The 17,370-nt window shown below is 50.1% G+C and overlaps 5 protein-coding genes across 5 annotated transcripts; 4 read left to right on the plus strand and 1 right to left on the minus strand.

The window, feature by feature from the left end:
• Positions 1-1,288: 1,288 nt before the first annotated feature.
• ALTATR162_LOCUS1304 (uncharacterized protein) lies at positions 1,289-2,437 on the plus strand (the record flags this gene model as incomplete). The annotated part of the gene is made up of 1 exon (XM_043308900.1): positions 1,289-2,437. One exon carries the CDS (start codon positions 1,289-1,291, stop codon positions 2,435-2,437), a length of 1,149 nt encoding a protein of 382 aa, XP_043164835.1.
• A 5,434-nt stretch (positions 2,438-7,871) lies between these two features.
• Positions 7,872-8,911, minus strand: ALTATR162_LOCUS1305 (uncharacterized protein; the record flags this gene model as incomplete). The annotated part of the gene is made up of 5 exons (XM_043308901.1): positions 7,872-7,880; positions 7,935-7,991; positions 8,059-8,084; positions 8,131-8,768; positions 8,829-8,911. The coding sequence occupies 5 exons, from the start codon at positions 8,909-8,911 to the stop codon at positions 7,872-7,874; spliced, it is 813 nt and encodes a 270-aa protein (XP_043164836.1).
• Positions 8,912-9,197: 286 nt separating this feature from the next.
• ALTATR162_LOCUS1306 (uncharacterized protein) lies at positions 9,198-10,286 on the plus strand (the record flags this gene model as incomplete). The annotated part of the gene is made up of 1 exon (XM_043308902.1): positions 9,198-10,286. One exon carries the CDS (start codon positions 9,198-9,200, stop codon positions 10,284-10,286), a length of 1,089 nt encoding a protein of 362 aa, XP_043164837.1.
• A 317-nt stretch (positions 10,287-10,603) lies between these two features.
• Positions 10,604-12,537, plus strand: ALTATR162_LOCUS1307 (uncharacterized protein; the record flags this gene model as incomplete). The annotated part of the gene is made up of 4 exons (XM_043308903.1): positions 10,604-10,675; positions 10,834-11,493; positions 11,545-12,110; positions 12,270-12,537. 4 exons carry the CDS (start codon positions 10,604-10,606, stop codon positions 12,535-12,537), a joined length of 1,566 nt encoding a protein of 521 aa, XP_043164838.1.
• Positions 12,538-14,878: 2,341 nt separating this feature from the next.
• Positions 14,879-16,239, plus strand: ALTATR162_LOCUS1308 (uncharacterized protein; the record flags this gene model as incomplete). The annotated part of the gene is made up of 2 exons (XM_043308904.1): positions 14,879-15,031; positions 15,088-16,239. The coding sequence occupies 2 exons, from the start codon at positions 14,879-14,881 to the stop codon at positions 16,237-16,239; spliced, it is 1,305 nt and encodes a 434-aa protein (XP_043164839.1).
• Positions 16,240-17,370: the final 1,131 nt, after the last annotated feature.

A 17,370-nucleotide genomic window follows, 5' to 3' on the forward strand; every position in this document is an offset into this window, starting at 1 on the left:
AACAGCCCCCATTCGACCAGAGCACTTGTGGCTGCGCGGCTACCCTCCTGATGAGAACAGTTACGCGAGCTCCACATATCTTGACGATCCAACATGTTCTTGGTCGCAAATAGCAACTATCAATCAAGCTGAGTATAGTACAGGCATTGGAAGCCTAACAGTCCCGCAACGTCGATGGCTGGTCATTTCCACGACAACCACGACGCCGAACACTATAATGAGCATTGGTTTCTAACATCATCTGGGATATTTAGAGTCGCAAATAGTATGTATGGCTATAGCATAGGCCTCTGAAACAGGTTGACCGCAGCATCAAAGAGCTTGAGTTGGGCACGGCCTTCGATATGCAAGAAGCCCAGCTTCAGCTTGCCTGCTACTCAAGCGACAACGGTGCATCCTGCCAGAGCAAGTAGGTAGTTGTTAAACCCAACAGCTATCTTCGTCACAGGTCTTCATTCCTCAATACCCATAACGGTTAGCTGCATCCAACAACCGCGCTTTGGCGCTCAAACCATCTTTGCCACACGTCAAAGCGCATATCTGACTAGGTTAGTGGCCGCCCCACGTAACAACGGTTGAGCAGATGCCATCAGGCGAACGCACCATACCCACATTGAGACCCGGATCAGACGGATTGTCGTGATCCACAGAAGGATCAGCCCCCTACCTCTTGTTCAAGAGGTTACATGCGATGGCGACCAGAAACTATTTCAGTTACATATACCTGCTAGAGAGAGACCAAGCGACAATATTACACTTGGAAGTAGTGCAAATGTCAGGAGCGGCAGTAGGTGCTTAGAACCCAGTGTACATGCCTGCAAAACTTCCATCGTCTAAGAAAGCCGGATCCGTCCGCAACCCAAGTCTTTGGCTACGCCGCATATCAGCTTATCATCCATGTCAATTCGAGCCGCTTGTCGTTTGTTCGTGGCCAGGCTGTGCATGCATACTGACATCGAATGTGCCAAGTCGCTCAGGTACCAAGCTGTTGGGTCCTTCGATCGTTGGCATTCTTTCATATGTCGATGATCCCTATGGGCATACCTCTCAGAGGTTGTGGCGTGGTCTCTGGTTGACTATTGCATCTGATCTATATTAAATTGGTGTGTGCCTGCTAGTGTAACAATCATCTCCAGATCTCAGATCTAGCAAATATTGTGCTACAGGATATCTCTTACTCATACGATACCCTCGCTGTTATTTGAGTGTTCATATCAAATACATAGTATGTCTACCTAGTCGACGCCTACAATCACTGCTGACTAAAACCTAGTCCTACTTCGCTATGATGGAACAACGACGAGTCCAATCTTTTACCTCGAGTCCCTACCAATACGTGATGGAATATGTTGGGTCACAAGATCTTTCGAGATGTGACTCACATGAGCCTATCGCCTCAAAGCCTGGTCACGGATCGTTCGAGCAACAATCATATACCTACCACTATCCCCAAGGACGCTCAACTGCGCGATCATTGAGCGCCCCAATAGACGCCTTCGATCCTTGGATACTTGAGGGACCACCTTGCGGCAGCCCATTATCCACAAGCTCGTCGATCAGCCACACTGAGAGTATTCCCACACCACCATACACTGGCACGCTGATGTATGACCAAGTGGACTCAACAGTCTTCCCACACGTTCGCTCCCCGACGAGTCATGACGCCTGGTCGGGCGAGCCAGAACCTGCTTGGAGACCCAGCTACCCCGAGATGACCACATGGAGCTCGCAACAGTTCTCATTGCCCTACCACGAGGACCCACCGTGCGATCATCTGCTCCTACAACCAGTTCAAGAACACGTACCGCAAGCTGGCCATCCAGCGGCACCATTTTACATCCCGTACTCTGCAACGATTCGCTACTCCGCTGCCAGGGATGTCGAATCAGCACCCTTTGAAAAGGGGTTGGCCAGTAACCCTGACGACAGTGACATGGACAGCGATTCAGAATCTGAAGACTCTGAAAGTGACGATGACAGCTCAACTATGAAATCCTCTTCGCATCCTACCTTCCGGAGCTCTGGAGCAGACTCTAGTGTTATGAAGCTCGGAAAATGGGATAATAGTGTATGCCCCTTCCCCACTGCCTCGGAGCCCAGGCACTACAGATGTCCTTTGGAAGACAAAGACCATCCCGGAAACGCATGTCCGAAGAGATTTGTACGCCCGGAACACCTTCGACGCCATATCAGGACTGTTCATGGCAATGAGAGGTGTCACATTTGCAAAGTGTGTCCCAGACTTTTCTCAAGGGGCGATAATCTTCGGGATCATTACTGGACACATGTGAACCGAGGTGGAAGGGCTGGCAAAAATATAAAGATGAGCCTTACCGAGCTAAAAACCATTCTCGGTCCCAAGGAAAAGTTGCTTGTGAAGCGTCTCAAGATGAAGCTGCATAACAACCAGGCAAAGCAAATCAAGGCAAAGTTCTGAGTCGAAGAAGCATCATGTTGATACAATTTCTTGTTTAAATGTTTTATTCCACTTTCTTGCGGGATCCGGCGTTGGGGAGGCAAGTTATTACCGTGCTTCTGCATGCTTCTGTACCATTTTTCTTTTCGCAATCTATTATTCATAGATCTCTTTGGTACGTACACTAAAAAGAATGACAAGAAAACCTCGAAAAACTTTCTATCATCCTGCAAATATTGTGATTCTCCCAGGCATAGTGCATGAGACACCTAGAGCAGATATCTGTAGCAAGACTTTGACGACAGTTTCCCATCAATCAGAACAATCACATTTCATCACACTGCTAGTTATGTACCATTCTTTTTCGGCTTAGAAACCCGATTTTGAGTTCCAAGGTCATCCGTTACGGAAGTCGAGTCATTCTCGCATAGCAGTCCTGAAAGGCTATGGCAGTTTGACCTGACTATACGCTAATGCATCAAGCTAAACTCAACTTTCTCGATCGAACATGCAAGGAAGGCAAGTACATCGGTCAGAAGATCGGATATGGCCAATCACTTCTCATCGCAGAAAAGCATTGGGGGTACCCACACCGATCACGTAGGGTCCCGAAGACAAGGGAAAGCGAGATGCAGGTGCTAGTCTATACTAAACGCCCGGTTGGCCAGACTTCGTGGGGAAGAGGTGCATACATGTTGGGTGTAGTAGGGTATACACTGCATGGTAGGTAAAGCTATGTCCTGTAGAGAACAAGGTGTTCAAACTTCAACGGAAATCAGAACGAGCTGCCTAGAAGCTGGTACTCCACGCACTGACCGCGACTAAAGGGTGATTTTCCAACGAAGGCGTCCTAAATATGACCGTCAGTGTCGTACGATTGACGATACCAGATGCAATCCGACGATGGAGGAACACCAATCCGAATTTCAGGTACCACACCGACATCCTTTTGCCCCGCATTGGGCAAAGCGAGATTGTGATCGATTCGAATCTACATCTCACCAACCTCGACCTTGGGAACGCTTTGGGAAGGAAGGTCCACCAGAATATCATCATTGGATCCACGAGCGTAGTCGCGGTGAAAGAGAAGAGGCTGGCCTATCTTTGTGGCTCGATCGCTGCTCTGTATTGACGAATAGGAGGCGGTCACAATCTCCCGCGCGCCCCGGCGCTTACACGAGCCAACAAGAGTGTAGCATAACAAGCCATCGTCCGGCGCAGCAGCCTTTCTCAGATTAGAACTTAGGATTCACACACACTGACCGCCCAGTCTGAGGGCGGCTGGAACATGCACGCCAACTGTTTTTGCCCTAGATCACGCTTTGCCCTGTCCTTCTGGGGTGCCCTCGTAGGAATGATGACAAGGTATCTGTGCCAACGACGACATTAGCGTCTCCACGATCTGGGGCGTTCACATATGAAAATCTCGAGCAAGAAAGCTTTGTTGAGAGTGAAATGTAGCAACTCGCGTAAGTAGAAACGGTTCAGCAAGAGCTGGAAAAGGTCTTCCAACGCCGCACCTTGAACCATATCATGGAAATCAAAGGCTCTAATGTAACCCTGATTACACAGGATGTTCTCTCAAGATATGTACCGCCGACATAACAGAACTAAAATGCATTACCATAGACATATAAATTAAGCGCGAAAACATTGTAAATAAAAACGTTTTTCGTTAAAAAAAAAGACGCACAACAAGCACATCTTACTTTGCCGTAGACTTACAGGCTCCATCCAAAACCGTCTACGAAGCGTCAAAGGATTAAGCTGCGCAGCTATCCTTCCTTCCTAAAATGAATTGACCACATTTCTGCGCCACCTGCTGTCAGATGATCCACTTCTGCACAGTCAATCATTCCATGACGAGATCTCGGCAATATCTGGTGGGTGATCGGCCAACCCTCGTCCGATAAAGTACCCGCTCACCGTTCGGCCCGGGTCCAGATAGGGTGAATGCCGGCCATTTGGGTCGAGGCAGGTACCGACCGTAGCCATACGTGATTCATGCCCTTGCGTGGGATGGATTCACTCAACATGCAGGCCTTCTAGATGTGGTTCGAATGACATAAGAGTGACGGTTGGGCATGTGCACATTTTCCAATATGAACTGAGCCTCAAACATGTGGTGAAAGTAATGCGAGAAGATCCGAGCTCATGCATCGATCGAATCTCGAATCGATCGAAACTCATACATCGAACCAATTTTCATTACCTGAGCATGTCTGTGCCTTAGCCCAAGCCTAGGGCCCTTCGTTGAGTCTAACATCTGCATCTGAAGCCTCTGCACATGGGTCGACCCGCAACACACCACTACCTTGTACTGACTGGTAATCAGAATTTTGCGCGACATGCGGTGTAACATCCATGTCGCTCCTTCATTGAACCGACGTTTTTTCTTTGATGCACCCTGCATCATCACAAAGCTCCCGCCAACGATAGCTTCCGCGGTGATTGCCGGGTCCGCCACACGTCTGTGTCGCTAGGCCTGGGTATACGGCGTTTACCCCACAACGAGCTAACGGCCCTGCATGCATCCTTCACACCTAGCGTGTAGGGTGGCTCGCCTGATCAACATCATCTCGCTTACAGAAGAGCGGTCGATAGACGCATCTCTGACGAAAGAACAAAGCCCTTGCGTAGACGTTTGCAAGACCTTCCATGCTACGCATGCAGGTGGGCAGGCGACCGTTCAGCGGTCCGAGCAGACTTGTTGGTGGAATGTCGGTAGTATCTACCATTCGTGTTGAATCGTTCAGACGTATGGTCTTCTAGATTTCTAGCTTATCAATACTAGGAAGTGGACTGAGCAACTTCAAGTTTGCCACCTTCTAGAATGACCACGTCCTGTAAGCACTGGATTTGACCGTAACAATAGAACCAACAGTTTCTTGCAAGGTGAGATGACCTTCATTGTTCCTTTCTGCCGCATCCATTACCCCACGTATCTACACGTATGCGTGCGGCACCGCTTGCTTCGCCTCCACACCTCATCGCCCCCAATGGTGAGGTCCAACACACCATCTCAGCTCTGCAGCGCACCAGTATTGCTATTCTTATCGTTTTGTGATGAACAGTGTGGATGATCTTTTGATGTGTGATGACGATGTGGAAAGAGCGCAAATGTGACGTCGGGGCTGGAAGACGTTGTCTGCGCTTTAGGGGACGTTTACGTGCCGATGAAACAGACAGTCATCAATGTGCTTCCTCATGTGCTGCTATTTGGTATATGAGCAGTGCTGCAAGCGCATGATGAATTCTGGCGCACCAGCTTTGCGATGATCCATTGCGTTTATTATGCGGTAGGGACTCTGTGTTGTGTACTACTTAGCTATGGTAGTAACTTAGATGTGGCTTGCTTACGGGAAGTTGTTGTTGAACCCGCGGTAACAACAATGAGTTTGCAGGCTCGGTACAAGAAAGGATGCTGACAAAATATGGACTTCGAGTCATACAGTAGATACACTCAGCTGATAACAAACCCCGTATCTGTGTAGTGTGCTTTGTCTTGGAGGAACTCCCCTTCCATTATACCTTCCACATAAGCAGCATCAACGATCATATACGTTCCATCGTCGACCTCAGCATCAGTGGCATGGTGCATCCGAACAGAATGCATACTACGTCACCACTTTGTGTCTCCTTGTTCGCGGATGCAACATAGCCGTTGGTGGTCGTAAATAGACATCCTTTCCAATGTTCCTTTGGACTAAATACGCCTACGATGATGCGGTAGAATGACTTGGCAATGCTAAAATCTATGTCCACTCCCGAGCCACTTGCTTCCTGGGAAAGCATGTTTTGCCAGACCTCAACGGTGGAACAACGTTGAAGGACTCCCCATTCGTATTCAGAACCTGTGAACGTATCCGTCATCTTCAGGTCGTAAATACTCATTCCTTTCGTGACAATACGCCAAACATCCTCCTTGTCTATCTTTTTATCTACTGTCTCTTGCGAAAAACGTTCGCTCCATGCTTCTTTTGTAACGATAGTGAATTTTTGTACTGCCTGTAACAGCCACGGTACGATAAAGTCATTATGGGAGTCCTGGAGAGGTACAACTACGGACTCTTCCTCCTCGACTAACGTACTGTGGCAATCAGTATAGGGCATCTGAGATTCTTCAACTGATCCGACAACTGTCCCAGTAAGCTTGATATTTTTTGCCTCCGTATCATTTCGGATCCCACAGTATTTTCGCCCAGCGGTTGCACCTTCATGCGTTATGTGGTAGCGGCAGCGCAGTACGTCTCTAGTATTGGTTGAAACCCGGGTTGGACGCTTTGCAAAATTGTGAGCCCAAGAGAAACTTTCAACCTCTCTCACCCTCGACTGTGCCAACACGATGTTGAGCAGAAATTCGAGGTCTTCCTGTGCTGTTATAATACTGACAATGGCTCGCTGGAATGCGAAAGTTTCTAACTGCAAATAGTCTGCCTCCAAAGACTCGTAAAACTGCTCCTTTACAAGACCGAGAAGAGCATATATGAAATCCCAAGGATTGGACGCGTATCTATCGCAAGATACATATATTAGATCCTCTAGCGGTGTCGTTCCGGAGACATGATGCTGACGATAAACCCGTATGAACTCCGAGATTGGATGATTCCAAGATCCTGCTGGATCGACTGTCTCAAATGACGAATTCATATATTCCACCAGCTCGATATGGAATATCCAAGGAATTTTTCGAGACCCCCACAGCACGAGTGATTCTTCGTTCGCTACTACACCTTCTTGAATGGTCCAAATACGCTTCCACTATTTGGACGCGAACAGCGGGTTTGTAGAAATGCAGGACTTTCTGCGGTTCCCAACGTTCTTGATTTCTTGATGGATGCTTATGGCACGTCGTCATCGTTGTCGAAGATGGAGCTATGTGACTGCGCGTCGCGACAGGAGTGAGCTGGGAGGAAGTCGGGCCTCAGGACATAGGCAGTACTTTCACAAGAGTGACGCACACGCTGAGACAATATGTGGATGAGAATCATCGTGGCGAACGTGTCCTGTGTACCATGCGGAAGTGCCCAGCGTTCTATCCGACGGGCTCGCGCTAACCAAAATGGGACGATACCTACCACGCTTGCATTCCACTCCTTGTACGACATCTTCCTACTGATGATGACTCTCCAACTCAATAGCCTACCACGAGTCCTCTCAGGTAGGAATATAGCTATGGAATCCAACCGGTTGGGGTCGACACATCCTCCATGCAAGATAACTAACTCGTCTACAATTCACCTGCATTTGTCTAGCACAACTTTAGGCTGAGCTTCAACAAGACGTCCAAGTTTTGCATGCTTCTGGATACTGTGCTGGCTCACGTCTGTAAACCATATGCTCATCAACTCCTATCATGCTATAGTGACACTGTAATCTGTCACTATTACACATGGAGGATCAGCTCGAAACTCTGCGGTAGACCTATAAGCTGGAGTCGTAGAATGTGAACACATCACAGTATCTTCGGTGCGACCAACGTTAGCCTTGAGTCTTGGGAATACGTGCAATGACTCACTGGTCTCAAAAGATGACTTTGTGTCTTGCAAGCCGTTGGCTTGGGCGCAATGAAGGCCTATGCGACTCCTGGTCCTTCTCTACTTCGCAGTGATAGCCTCATGGAATCATAACTAGGGTTGTACACTACCATCGTCCTCTTCCTCTTCCTCTGTCCCGCCAGTCATCTCCGCCTCCACGCCCCCTTCCTCCTCTACCAAAGCCTGGCTCTCGCTCCGGCGGTGCCTCACCTCTCCTCCATTCACCAAATGGTACACCTCCACTAAGTCTCCCCTCATCAAATCTGCCTCCACCTCCTCTGCCACCTCTGCCAAACCCGCCGTAGTCACCCCGTCCACCGAAGCCATTCTCGCGTCCCCGTCCGTATGGCCCTGAAGGAGGTCCTCTGCCCGGTCCAGATAGTGGCGGAGGTGCAGCTGGTACACTGCCGTCGGGTAGCGGTGGGAGTATAGCACATGCCACATAGTCGCCAATCATAAACCTGACGTCGGACAATGTCTTGTCTGCGTCGCCGTCAAGCTGCTTGAGAGCCTCTGCAACATTTCCTTCGGCGGCGCCTTCCATATCGGTGTCCTCATCTCTTGATTGTGCGCCTACGATGACCGAGCCTATGTCTCGCGATATGAAGCGTCCTGGTGCGCCAGGCCGGTTGGAGCCTTGGATGTCTGGGTATACGAGCCGAAATGCGATGCGCGACCCAACATACGGTTGTGGCAGTAATGTTGGTACTGCGCTGAGGAGTAACGTGCATAGCTCGCGCAGACTACAGCTCTGCCATGTGTAGATTTGGACGTTTCTTGGGAGACGTGGTAGTGTTGGGTCAAACTCATCTAGCCTTTGAGTTGTCAGTACTAAAACGGCTTTACAGGATTAAGGAGTTATAAGAGACACATACCTATTAAATGAGCCCTGCTTGAAGAAGAGGCGCAACAAGAAGGGTGTCGTTGTTTGACGATCAATCTTCGCGGGAGCAGCCATGGTGAGGTCCGCAGCCTTGTGGATGTGCAGACTAGCTGACGTATGAGGATATTCGTAAGGATTCGGCGACAGCTTCCTGGAGGGTTCGTGAAAGTGTGACGTCAGGCGCGAGATGTGAAGGTGTTGTTGGAGAGTTTGGGTGCAGCAACGCGACGCGGAAAGCTCCCACTAGCGCCATTCTTCGGCCAGTACCCTGCAGTCCAGGTGAACCTCCAGGTCGCAACCATCACTCGCACCTCCTCCACACGTCGACTTACACCAGACATCGAATATCACAGTCGCAAACATGGATTTCGCAAAGCTGATGTCCGCACACATCAAAAAGGGCAAAGACACTGCCACACCAGCCGAAACAAACGAGAAAAAGTACCTTAAGCGCAGCGAGATTGAGGCGCAACGGCAGGCTGCATACGTCGCGGAGCAAGAAGCTGCGGAGAAAGCGCGGCGAGAACGACTAGAGAAGAAGCGCAAAGCCGAGGAAGATGAAGCTGAAAGGGAAGCCGAACGCCGAGAAAAGCGAATGCGCATGGCTGAAGAATCTAGACGAATAAGAGAAGAAGAGGAAGAGGCAGAGGAAAGGCAGCGGCGAAAGCGACTAGGACTTCCCGATCTTCCGCCCAAGAAGAAAGAAGGCGAAGGCGACGGCACACCGGTCCCTGAGGAAAAAGACATCCAAGACGAAGAACTAGTCGCAAAGCTGAGAGCCCTCGATGAACCAGCGCGACTATTCGGCGAGACACACAAACAACGTCTAAAGCGATACAAGAAGCGTGTGGGCGCAGATAGCCTAGCAGCCATCATGACAGATGGCCCAATACCTACAACATTACAATTAGTACCCGAGAAGGACATGAAGGTCGATCTCCAGGTACCGAAGGACAAGGAAGGCCGCGAGTTCCTGTTCAGGCAACTAGCAAGCTACTTTACCATGGTGCTGAAAGAATGGGACCTTACGCTCCTACGTCGAGACGCCGAAGTCAAAGAGAGTTATCAAGGAAAACAGGCTTATGCTGCCATGGTACAAGCACGCGAGAACATGCGACCCCTGTTCAAGAAGCTAGAAAAGTTCGATCTTCCAGACAGCATCGTTGAGCCCGTTGTAGAGATCGTGCACGCTGCACAAGAGCGAAGATATGTTGACGCGAACGATGGATATCTACGTCTTAGTATCGGCAAGGCGGCATGGCCCATCGGTGTCACTATGGTGGGTATTCACGAGAGAAGTGCGCGAGAAAAGCTGCATGAAAGCGACAAGAATGCGGCTCATATCATGAGTGACGAGATGACAAGGAAATACCTGCAAAGTATCAAGCGATGTTTGAGCTTTGCGCAGACAAGATGGCCGCCAACAGATCAGCTGCAGCTTATGGGTTAAGATGATTTGTGGAATCACTGAGTATTTATAGGTAATCCAATCAACCACTGCGACTCATTGCATCGTACGCGGAAGTTTACTTGATTGCTTCCATCTCGGATCTATGTGAACAGTAGTGGAGCGTCATTGCTGTAGTGGAGTCGTTCTCTCCTCATCGCGTGTGCACGTGCGGGGCAGATAGAAGAGCTTGATCTCACCAATCACAGGTTATCTCCGTCCGCACCATCAACATCCAACTTATCTCGCTCTCTCACGTTAACACTAGGCCATCGTTTATACAGCCTTTTGTATCATTTGATCACACATTTTCCACCACCATGCACGAAATCGTGACTTTACAGTTCGGCAAGCAGAGCAACTACCTTGGCACTCACTTCTGGAATACACAGGTATGTCGCGAGATCTTGGCATCTCATCAACCACCACTTCTGCAAACTAGTTTGATAGCGCACTGGCTCCTAGCGTTGAAGGGATCGAGCTCGCACAGTCTTGCACAACTATTCGTTGCGTTGGACTGCTCATTACGCTCCATCTAATGTCCTCCTAGGAGTCCTACTTCACATATCCACCTGAGCCCGAATCGCCTGTCAACCATGATATACTTTTCAGGCCAGGTATTGCTCCGGATGGATCCGATACTTTCACACCAAGGACGCTCATATACGACCTCAAGGGTGCTTTTGGCAGCATGAGAAAAATCAACGCGCTGTACGAGGCCGAAGACGACAGAAGCATATTAGACCAGAACGGAGTTTGGCCATCCAAGCCCATTGTTCAACGCGCAACCGAGACTATCCCACAATCTGCCTACCAGGAGCACCTTGATGCCGGCCTGGAGCCTCCTCCACTCAGCACATCATCCGTCCGGTACTGGTCGGACTATAGCCGTGTCTACTATCATCCGAAATCCATCGTTCAGCTGTCTGAGTTTGACGTCAACGACAAACTCATGCCTTTTGAGAGCTGGGATGTAGGCATGGAACTTTTCGAGAAGCTTGAGAGAGAGGTTGATCTAGTCGATAGAGACCTACGGCCATTTGTAGAAGAATGCGATGGTATTCAGGGACTGCAGATCTTCACGGGCGTGGACGACGCTTGGGGCGGCTGGGCATCAGGTTGGCTCGAAAGATTGAGGGACGAGTACGGAAAGATGAGCATTTGGACATGGGGCTTAGGTGATCATGGCGCTAATACAACGACTCCCAGAGTTGGTCCTCCCCCGACGTCTTGAAGATCGCAAAAGACTAACATACTCTAGGAAAGGCGCTTGCAGCAGATCGCTAATTCCGCGCGATCGCTCCAAGTACTCGGCGAGCAGTCATCAGTATACGTGCCAATGTCCAACAGCCCTGCCAAACTACCAGGTTACTTGTCATTAGACACCACTTCGTCCTGGCACATTGCAGCTTTGCAAGTCTTAGGTCTGGAGAGCATGACCATATCTTCACGACTAAGGGCATCCTTGGGCGGACGAGGCACGCTCCAGGATCTGGAAAACACCATCAACAGTACCGGAAAACGACGCATAGCGAAGCTTGAGATGAGCTTTGCAGATCCAGACGTCTTGGCAGACAAGGCCTCAGACAAAGCTGAGCAGGCAGAGAAAGTTGGTTCTATGACATCAAGGCAGACTAGTGAGGGCGACGATCGACTAAGTAATTTCGACATCGATACCTTCAGTCGTGATTACAGGACGGCTACCAGAAACGGAAAGACAGAGCACGTTTTTGGAAGGGCAGAGGCTTCTCGTGGAGAGTGGGCCCTGCATCAAGATAATGAACGTGATCCTCATGACAGGTTCGATAGCGGACCAGCCTTGCAGAGGTATGTATCTGCATCTTTTATTACACCGCACTTGTCTCGGTTCCGAACGAGCCTGCAACTCATTCATTCTCTCCATCAGCTACTATGCTGATCTTTCTTACATCCATCGCATAATGAGGGTAGGACATAAGATGAAGAAAGTATTTTAACGCTATTCAGATTTGCTGCGCCACTACTATTCCCTCTGCTTGACAGCTTTCCTCGGTCAATATTGGACGTAGGATCTGGCCATTCTACTAAGCTCGCTGTACATACTGGACTCACGACAAGTACCGCTGTCGCTGATCAGATTCGGGCAGTCGAGCAGATCGTTAAGCGAATGGTGGGTATCGAAGAGAAAGAAACGCTTTGTAATGGTTTACAAGTACTTGCGGAGGAGTACGATGAAGGCTGGGATAGCGGCACAGAGAGTGATGAAGATGATTAGTCGAGCCATGTCAGTCTTGATGTGCTTTCGCGTGTCTGACGCACAGCGTCTTCGTGGAAGTGACAGCGCGTCTGCTATCGACCTCAGTATACACGGCATAAGTGCCCAGTCAGCCACATCCGTTCAATCAGCGATATCGTATTCCAGTCATGCTACGAACTACTGCCTTGCGCCACGATCAGAAAACTCAGCGGATGATATCGCATGCGCTTCCCACTAGGTGTGCGCCAAAGCAGAACTCAGGGCCTTGGGTGAACTATCAATCATTGAGTAAACCCAAAAATCTTACGGATGTAGAGGTGCCGCTCTGGCAGTAGTCAGAGAAACCGAGCGAAAAAGAACCATCTCCCATCAGCCTCAGCTTAGAAAAGGGTATCCGGGCAGCATTCCCGTACTGACATCAGATGGTATCGTGACACATCGTGCTTCGTTACGTCCAAGACTGCAGATTAGCTTTGATGGCCAGGGTAACGGGCAACAAGTTTCGCGCTGTTGGGATCTATTTCGTGATCGCAATTGGACCTTCGAATTGGCTAGGAGCAAGGCCATAATCTGCTAGAGGGCCAAGAGAAGATCTGCTGATATCGATGAAAGCTCACCCTGCCTGCGCTTGCGCAGGGCGATGGAGCTTTCCGTTCAACCGTTACGCGTATCGCGGCAGCTTGTAGAAAGCCAGTGAGTAGCGATGCCGGAGAGCGCGGCAGCTCTTGTTCGTCTCACCAACAGAACTATCGTTGATGAGAACCAAACTCTATAACTACCGTGCGCAAAACGGCCGTAATCTTTGAGGCCTCCGTACGAATTCCAGTTCTGCCGCGATCAGTTCACTGAAACACGGCGGCAGCAGATGCTGCAGGAACCATCGACGACTTTAAGCTGACGCGCGATTGGATCTCCATGACAACGGAAAAGTAAACTTCAAGCTTCACCGGTATTGCGAGTGTGTTCTACAACCCTGCTGGGTCTGGTTGGAACAATGCGGGGTTGCGGAGGCAAGCGAACGTTGCGACAGCCTGCTGGGACACTACCAGCCTCCAGGGCGTCCGCCAACCGCATTGCGCCAAACAGTCCACGATACAGAAACACCCCGGTTTTCAATAAATGTACCTGTAGCCATCTTCTTAGCTCCTAGAAGTGGCTGGTTCAAACAGTGGAAACTATTGAGATCGGCCATGCTCCTCCCACGGGCAGCAAGAATATACGAAATGGTCCGCGTGATGCGCAAATCTTGTTACCACGCCTACAGCCCTTGCCGTACACGAAAGAGTGAAGTCTCTAGCCTGCGGAGTTTCAGGGTCAGTGGAAGTTCAAAGATGGTGAAATCAGGTTCTTGCCTCACTGCGCAGATTTCAAAATTACACAGTCTCCCAACAACACAAGGAAGGAGGTTTGTCTGTCGCTGTCGTGCTAGAAGCTGACAACAACAGTCCCCTAAAGATTCGATTAGCAACGCTACCATATGAAATCTCACCGTCCATACACAGCTCGTGGGTCGCGATAGATCAGCCCACGATGCCTCAGCGGCACTTATTCCACGCCATGCACGTCGGTTGCTTGGACCCGGACTTATCATGATGAGTTTTGTGCTGCGGAATAGTACCAAAGAATATAGAGACACGGTTCTAAGGCCAGTATTACAGCCCATGATTGGTGCCACTGAGGAGTTATGCCGTTTCCAGTCGCCGTTATGTCACTGCAACTCAACAGTCTTTGGTATGGTGGCTGGAGCACAGCTGTAAGTTCTAACCTTCGATGCTGCTAAACTCATGTGGGTCAGGATGCAGGGCATTGTGTTCTCCCAAAGCTTACTGTGCCCGTCATTCTGGTAAGTCCCATGCAACTAGCCAAAATCTAGTCTAGCCATCAGCTGACTACGAAAGTCGTTGGTCGGTTGCTAGGGTGAACTTGGCCAGTGAGCGTTCCTAGACGTGTCTCCCACTCTAATGAGCCTCATTCCGTGGTATGACCGACGCTATAATCATGATGGACTCATGGAGATTCGAACCAAGTTCTATACGCATGGTTGTGGAGAACGACTTCGGAGCCCCTCAATCGTCGTGCGTGGATGTGACAATGTTGTGACGTTCTAGAGTTAGGGCAAAACAGAAGGCTGGTAAGGTGCGGAGAGGCGGGGGCCTCTCCCAACGGGTATATTAGGTTTCTCCTTCCTCTCAGTCATATCCATCGTGTCACTCAAGCTTTATCAAGTCTTTGATCACTTACACAGCAGCTCTTTCGCTACGGTTGCTTTGTTACTTTCGTTTCATATCTCCTACCTGACCACTCTTGATACAAACAAAACCTTCCCATCCAAAGCAAGATGAGATACTCTTTGGCGATAATGGCCCTTGTGGGCGCTGTCTACGCTGCTCCCCACGGTGGTGGTAGCTACAGCGGACCCAAGGGCTGGGGCGGAGAGTGGAGTGGCGAGAGCGGCGGTGAATCTGTCGGCGGGTACGGCGCGTCTACCGGTGGCTATGCTGTGCCATCTTCTGTAAGTTGATACTAATATTACAAACTGTCTGAACGTCTAGTTCTGACGATGTACAGGCCGGATACGATGCTCCTTCTCCTTCCAAGAGCCAGCCCTACGAGACCCCAGCGATCTCCAGCGGATACAGTGGTCCTCCTCCCAAGGCTTCCAGCACTCCTTGTGATGAGGAGAGCAGCAGCGTCCCAGAGGTCTCGAGCACTGTCCCTCCAGTTGTGTCCTCGTCGGCCTACACCCCGCCTGTCGTCACCTCCACCTACACTCCCCCGGTTGAGTCCTCTAGCACGCCCTGTGATGAGTCGAGCACCCCTCCAGCTGTTACATCCACCTACACTCCTCCAGTTGTAACTTCGACCTATACCCCTTCAGTTGTTACCTCAATCTACACTCCTCCGGTTGAGTCATCCAGCACGCCATGTGATGAGTCAAGCACCCCTCCAGTTGTAACTTCCTCCTATACTCCCCCGGTTGTCACATCCACATACACTCCTCCAGTCTCCTCCAGCACCCCCTGCTATGAGACAAGTACGTCTATTTACACTCCTCCTGTGGTAACCTCCACTTACACTCCTCCGGTTGTTACATCCACATACACTCCTCCGGTCGTTAAGTCCTCTAGCACGCCATGCCCCGATACCGAGACTGTTACTGTGCCACCCCCCAGCTCAACTCCCTACGTGCCAGAGGAGACGACTATCTACTCGACCATCGTAGTGCCACCGCCAAGCTCCACTCCTGAAGTCCCAGAGTCGTCGTCTACTCCTTGCCCCGAGTCTAGTATGACCATCGTTGTGCCTCCTCCCAGCTCGACCCCTGAGGTTCCAGAGGAGTCATCGACCCCTTGCCCTGACATCACTACCACCGTTGTTGTACCTGAGACCTTCACCTACCCTGTAGTTCCTCCCGTCATCACCGAGTCGGTTCCCATTCCTGAGGTGTCCACTACTGTCATCATCCCCCCGGTGTCTTCCTACTATGCCCCTCCTCCTCCTGTCATCACAGAGTCGGTCCCCATCCCTGAGGCATCTACCACCATCATAGTTCCCATTCCTTCATCCTCCTACAAGGCCACTCCCCCCGCCTCATCGTCCACCGGACACGTCTCCTCGGCTACCACTCCCGGATACCCTGAGTACACTGGCGCTGCTAGCTCCACCAAGCCCCTTGCTGCCTTCATGGCCGGTGCTGCCGCTCTCGCTTACTTCGTCTAAACGATTGACCGCCATCATCACCACCGGCCACCCCTTGTACAAGATGTACAAAAGCACAATTCTGGTCTTTCTTACTCTCTTTCATCGCAAGACTTTACTCTACCCCCATTTTAATCCCCAACACAACGACACAGCACGGACACATGGAAGATAGACGAGTCACATACTACGACATCCCATTGTAATATTTAGAGACCTCCTTCTCTTCTTTTGGGTGGCGTGGCCCGGCTATGGCGAATGCGTCACATAGTTTGGCCATGAGCTTTTTCATTGCGCCGTATCGACCAGCATTTATTACAGTGTCCTGCGATACGCATTGCGCGGTATGGTTTGGGGTAGTGCAACTGATGAAGTAATGAAGGTGGCCTTTTGCTTTAGTAATCTAGATAGCTGTTGTAGCTGTAGTAGTAACTTATAATGAGATTTGCCAGCTTCCGCTAGAACGTACTTGAGTGCTTGGCATATGATGCGATGTTCTGTGGTGCGAACACATTACAAGGCCGTTGCATCTCGCAAGCTAGTGTATGGTCTTGAAATTTAGGATATCTCAGGTACCCCCAGATTACTTGTTGTGTCGTTCTATCTAGTAGGAGGTATTCTTAATATACCTATTATCTCTCTTTGTTATGAGGTTTGATAATATAGTCGCTCGTCTTAGACAACAATAAGACCTTGCGCTGACAATGTTTCGCACTCTAATAGTGCTATCTGGCTTCTCGTACGACGGGTTCGAAGAGTATCCAGTAAAGAGCGCGAGAGCGTTGGCAGGATAAGCCAGGTCAATCATTAGGGCTGAAAGTTGTGTACACACTAACACCGCGATCAACACCCTTCTGGACCTTCCCGAACGAGAAGTTTGAGATACGTCATGCCGTAACACCCGAATGTTGCCGATCAGCCCTACCCGCACCCCATCAACGCGTCCAAATCCCATGGCATACGCAACGCTTCTCCACAAATCTGCCCTGAAACCCTTTGTTTGAAATCGTACATAATGGAGGTTAGGGCGCCCTCACCAACCGTGTTTTCCCTACAGCAATACGCGCGCGTGAACATTCAGATCTCCCGATCTTCGAGTCCATGAATCATCGACTCCGCATCTAGCACCATCAATTAACACTGGCGTCATCT

This window comes from Alternaria atra (assembly GCF_907166805.1).
Source record: "Alternaria atra isolate CS162 genome assembly, contig: 21, whole genome shotgun sequence".
Taxonomy (NCBI): Eukaryota; Fungi; Ascomycota; class Dothideomycetes; order Pleosporales; family Pleosporaceae; genus Alternaria; species Alternaria atra.